This window comes from Spermophilus citellus (genome assembly GCF_964194105.1).
Source record: "Spermophilus citellus genome assembly, chromosome: 17".
NCBI classification, from domain to species: Eukaryota; Metazoa; Chordata; class Mammalia; order Rodentia; family Sciuridae; genus Spermophilus; species Spermophilus citellus.
This window is the reverse complement of record NC_138199.1, coordinates 23,495,423-23,500,985: the sequence shown is the minus strand read 5'-3', so window position 1 is coordinate 23,500,985 and position 5,563 is coordinate 23,495,423. Positions and strand designations below refer to the sequence as shown.

General features: G+C 44.6%; 1 protein-coding gene across 1 annotated transcript; it reads left to right on the top strand.

Moving 5' to 3' along the window:
- Window positions 1-235: 235 nt before the first annotated feature.
- Window positions 236-5,323, top strand: ZNF232 (zinc finger protein 232). Its single transcript, XM_081272882.1, has 4 exons — window positions 236-395; window positions 1,369-1,843; window positions 2,102-2,255; window positions 4,535-5,323. The coding sequence occupies exons 2-4, from the start codon at window positions 1,427-1,429 to the stop codon at window positions 4,657-4,659; spliced, it is 696 nt and encodes a 231-aa protein (XP_081129008.1). The 5' UTR covers window positions 236-395; window positions 1,369-1,426; the 3' UTR covers window positions 4,660-5,323.
- The last annotated feature ends 240 nt before the right edge of the window (window positions 5,324-5,563 follow it).

Here is a 5,563-nt window from a genome sequence, read left to right as displayed (position 1 = left end):
AATAGAAGTCCGCTAAATTTGGTCCCCTGCTTTCCGTCTCCACCCCCACCTCCCCTTCGCCTCCACAGGGACTGCAAGAGGTGTTCGCTGGGCCCGGCAGCCTCAAGTCCAGGAGTATTGTAGGCAAGTCTGTAGCCTGCTCCACTCGCGTCAGTTCACGCCGGAGTTTACCAGAGGCCGCAGGCGGCGCGGAGGCTTCTGGGAGATGGAGGCCTCGTTACTAAACGCGCAGGCGCAAACCTGGAGCTGGAGCTGGGGCTGGAACTGGGGTTGGAGCTGGAGCTGGTGCTGGTGCTGGGGCTGGGGCTGGGGGTTGCGGCTGCGGCTGCGGCTGCGGCTGCGGCTGGGACTGCGCGGTGCACGGCAGTGCCTGATGGACGCCCCGCCTCTGTAGGGTGAGTCTCGGCCTTGGGCACTTGGAGATCCAACTCCAGTTGCTTTTTTGGTCACCGCAGATAGCGGCAGCCCTACAGAGAACAGACCTCGCAGGCAGCTTCGTGGGATTTTGTGCAGAGGGGTCTGGTTCCCCACCCACCCTCGCTGTGCGTCACTTGTCAGGGAGGGTCCTGCTGGGCGATCTTGGGGTCCCTCTTCTCTCTTCTGGAGATCCCAGAGGGAAAACTGAAGGGTGGAGATGGTTTGTTATAACTGGCGTAGACCACAGCCTCTCCCCAGGGCTTTCGGGTGTTCACCTGCCAACGCCAGGCAGAGTTCAGCTGGGCGTTGGCATCGCTGAGGCATCACTCTGGAACACTGGTTGTGCGTTTGAGCGCCTTTGTCTTTTCCGCCAGCCTGAACTGTGTATGCTGCTTTAGTGGCCACTGGGTGCATCTATCTCTTGCCCTGTTAGATATCCTGACGCTGGACATTATACCCCTAAGTCTGTTCTTTCTAAAAGTCCCATAACAATCCTGTAGGAATCCTGGACGTTTATATATGATCTAACCCTTAGAAGGACTTTACATTTTTCTTTTGCTGTAGTACTACCTCAGAAATTTGAGGAAGGGTGGAGGGGCCATCTGGGAGGGGTCTTCCTCTTCTACACCATGCACAGAGAGCTGCTCAGCTCTGGACTTTGAATCTGGAAATGTGGGTTTTGTTTCAGACTTGGTTTCTTTCCCATAGTTATTTCTTTCTGTGGGTCCCAGAACAGTTTTTGTTATGGCATTTATCTAGTTGTAGAAAAACATTTTACATGTCTGTCTCTACCAGATTGCAACTTTCTCAAAGACAGTGACTTAGTGGAGCAGGATCCTAGCAAGGATTGAAGGAGAAAGAGGAAAAAGAATTGTACAGGGCTTGGCTCTCTGTAGATGTTGAGTGTGTGTTTAATGGATGAAAAAAAATGAATGATTCCTTATGTTACAGGGTGCCCTTGAAAGATTCCAGCTGGTGTGGGCTTTCTGCAGAGCTAGTCCAGGCTACTATGGCTGTACCACTAACAGCAGCTAAAACTCTGGCCCTTCAGGATACACAGGAACAAGAGAAGACTGTTATTTTGAAGCCAAAAGAAGAGGAACAGTCTTGGGAATATGAGACCAGGCTACCTGGGAACCACTCTAGCAGCCAAGAGATCTTCCGTCAGCGCTTTAGGCAGCTCTGCTACCAGGAGACCCCTGGTCCAAGGGAGGCCCTGAGCCGACTACGGGTACTCTGTTGTGAATGGCTGAGGCCAGAGAGACACACCAAGGAGCAGATCCTGGATTTACTGGTGCTGGAACAATTCCTGACCATCCTGCCTGAGGAACTCCGGTCCTGGGTGCGGGAACATCACCCAAAGAGTGGAGAGGAGGCTGTGACTGTGCTGGAAGATTTAGAGAAAGGACTTGAACCAGGACTGCAGGTGGGAAGGGGGATTTGATCTGTTGTGGGAACCAGATCAATGACCTTCAGGCTGGACAGAGGGGCAGCAATAGGGGGAGTTGCCAAGGTAGAGCAGTTAGTATGTGTTTCTATCTCTGTCTTTTCCACCCTCAAGCTCTGAATGAGAAAGAGACTCTAGCTCCTCTTCCTTTCCCTGTGCTGACTCTGAGGAGGCTCTCTAAAGTCTCTTTGGAAGCTTTGGTCCCCCATAAACCGAGTGGTGCCTGATCACCTCCAGGTTCCAGGCCCTGCAGATGGACCTGCACAGGAAGAGCCGTGGGAGAAGAAGGCATCTCTGGGACCAGCCCAGGAGGAACTAAGCATCCAGCTCCAACCTAAGGAGACCCAGATCAAGTGTGAATCTCAGGAGACCCAGCCTTTGCCAGAGAGTGGTGAGAAGCAGGATTCTGTGGGGAGGGAAGAGGGGAAATGACATAAAAAAGGACATATAGGTCCTCAAATGTTTGCTATGCTCATCATGGCCTCACAAGTCTTGCCTCCTAGGTCAGAGACTTAGCCTATCTCATCACTTATAAAATTGGGATTACAATAAGGTACCTTAGGGCTGGGGGTGTAGCTGTATAGCAGAGCACTTGCCTAGCATGTGAGAAGCTTTTTAGTTCCATAGCCAGCACCACACACACACAAAAAAAGACCTACCTCATAAGGTAACTCTGTGAATTAAATCAAATTTATATTTTATCTGGCTATAAGGCTGGCTAGTATTTCTCAGCTTTAAGGATCCCTAAAGCAGGACCACAAAACATTTTACTCACTGCCTGCCTTATCTCCACTGCTCTTGACACCTAGTTCAAAATAGCTCTGCCGTGAACTAGAGTCTAGCCTTAAGATCCTTTTCTTTTGGTTTCCCCATGTCTCCCACAACACATTTTTTTTAAGCCATAAAGCACTCTTATGTGAGACACAGCCTGTCATTACCTTTATGTGCCATGTACACTCTACCATCTAAAAGCCTTATTTGAAACTTTTATGTCTGTACCTACCTACCTTCTTCCTTCAGATTAATTGAAAAAACTTTCTTCTTGGCCTGCATACATGCCCACAAACATCCTCACCTCTTTCTCTAATGCAAACACTAAACATGGTGACAGTAGGCTTAGAGCCTCAGGACTGTAAACTGTCTTTGCTGACCTCTGTAGCATCATGTGAATGTATTGTTGCTAATCAATATTTGGTTCAGCACCACAATCCCACTACCAAACAAGCATGTGAAAAAATTGAATTTTACTACAACAAAAGGGAAAAACAAGAAATGAAAAGTATTCTGCTAAAGTATGTTTTATCTCCCAGTTCCCCTTCCCTCCTTGTCTTTCTTCCAGACTCTTTCTTGTCTTCTTTACTTGTTTTGTTTACTAAACAGTATCAGCTTGATACTTAACTTTTAAAAAGCTAGGTATCATATGCCTTTTTTATAATAGCAAGCATATTTCAGATTTCTTTAACCACTGCATTTAATCTGGAAAAAAATGGATTTTTTAAATCAAATGATCTTTAGTGATTTTAAAGCAATTGCTTTTTGTATTCCTTAGACCATAGGGAGTGTTAGACAAATAAAATAACTAATACAGATATTTAAAAAGAAAAATGCAAAGCACTCTCTTATTCCTTTTTATTATTTTTTTTAGTTGTTAATGGACCTTTATTTAATTTATTTATTTATATGCAGTGCTGAGAATTGAACCCAGTGCCTCACACATGGTAGGGAAGCACTCTACCACTGAGCTACAACCCTAGGCCTCTTCTTCCTTTTTTAAGGAGCAGATCAAAGAGAAAGGCAGAGAGCACCAAGCTGTATGAGGCAGAGAGCTGATGAGTCCTCCCTGCAAGGAGATCCATGCAGCTATGTGAGGATCCTCCTTAGTGGCTGAAGAATTATGGGGCAGGAGAATGAATGAGTTTACAGAGCTGAGAAGGGCAGTCTATCTGTCTTTAGGAACATCCCTTTCTCCTGATCCTAATGATTCTTCTTTGTTTTTCCCTTCCTTCTCAACATTAGTTGACCACTCCCCAATTCCTTGAAAATACTTTTTTTTTCTTATTTTTGACTAAATTCTAAAAAGACCCTGCTTTGAAACTTTTTTTTCTTCTTATTCTTTTTTTTTTTTTGTGTGTGTGTGTGTGTGTGTGTGTGTGTGTGTACCGGAAATTGAACCCAGGGGCACTCAACCACTGAGCCACATCCCCAACCTTTTTTGTCTTTTGAGACAGGGTTTCCTAAGTTGCTTAATGTCTTGCTGAATTGCTGAGGCTGGCTTTGATTTTGTGATCCCCCTGCCTCAGCCCCCTGAGCTGCTGGGATTATAGGTGTGTACCGTTGTGCCTGGTGAAATTTATTTTGCAAATGAGACTGTAATATTTCATTCTGGAAAAATGAAAAATTATCTGGAGGGACAGATAAGTGAGGAGTGGGTGGGGGAGAAAACAAAAAGAAACCCTCTCCTATGCAGAATTACATCACCAAGAGATAACCATGGATAATATCTAAGTAAATATCCTTCCAGTGTTTTTCCTGTGTCTTTCTTGATTTAGGAAAAACTGTTAATTTAGTGTCAGCTGAAGATTTTATTTAGTGAATATTTTTAACCTTTTATTTTCTTTCCAGAAACATAAGTTCTAATCTAAGCGTCATTTCTCCATATATCCAGAACAGGTATTTTTAAATTTTCCATCAGTTGTTGCAGAAGATGGCCCAAAACCCAAGGACAAAGGATCACTGCCACAGCTGCCCATTACCAAAGTGGAATCACAAGTGTTCTCAGAAAAACTCACTACTGACGATTCTCCATTTGAAGCTACCTCTGAAGTTGAGGGCACCTTAGAACAGCAGCAAAGAAATTCCAAAGCAAAGAGACGGAAGTGGTCCCCTGCTCAAGGGAAAAGTTTCAGACAGATGGTTGTCACAAATAAGAAAACCCCCACAGGGAAGAAAGACCATGAATGTAGTGAATGTGGGAAAGCCTTCATTTATAACTCACATCTTGTAATCCACCAGAGAATTCATTCTGGAGAGAAACCCTATAAGTGTAGTGACTGTGGGAAAACTTTCAATCAGAGCTCAAACCTCATTCAGCATCAGAGAATTCATACTGGAGAGAAACCCTATGAATGTAGTCAATGTGGAAAGGCCTTCAGGTGGGGTGCTCATCTTGTTCAACATCAGAGGATTCATTCAGGAGAGAAGCCCTATGAGTGCAATGAGTGTGGGAAGGCCTTCAGTCAAAGCTCATATCTTAGTCAGCACCTGAGAATTCACAGTGGAGAGAAACCTTTTATATGTAAAGGATGTGGGAAAGCTTACAGATGGAGTTCAGAGCTTATTAGACATCAGAGAGTTCATGCTAGCAAAGAGCCTTCCCAGTGTATTGAAGATGATAAAGTCTCTACTTTTGTCTAAGCTACTTAAGACTAGATCTCATAAAAGTTATAAGCATCTTAAGGTTTTTCCTGTGTCTTTCTTGATTTAGGAAAAACTGTCCATGTAGTGTCAACTGAAGATTTTATTAATTCATGTCCTTTTATTAAAATTAACATAGCCATAGGATACCTTTGGCTATAAGTAATAGCCAAATTGTGCTGCTGCTTCTCTCTGGCAGATCTTGAACCAGACTCTTAGCTGCCCACCAATAAAATTAGGATAGTAATGCCTACTTCAGTAGAGTTCTAATGCTAGCACAGCATA

Bases quoted from the DNA above. Each gene is read 5' to 3' on its own strand.
- ZNF232 (XM_081272882.1), top strand. From the start codon at position 1,427: ATGGCTGTACCACTAACAGCAGCTAAAACTCTGGCCCTTCAGGATACA. The intron at 1,844-2,101 runs GTGGGAAGGGGG...GATCACCTCCAG, and splicing joins GACTTGAACCAGGACTGCAG to GTTCCAGGCCCTGCAGATGG. The intron at 2,256-4,534 runs GTGAGAAGCAGG...TATCCAGAACAG, and splicing joins CCAGCCTTTGCCAGAGAGTG to GTATTTTTAAATTTTCCATC.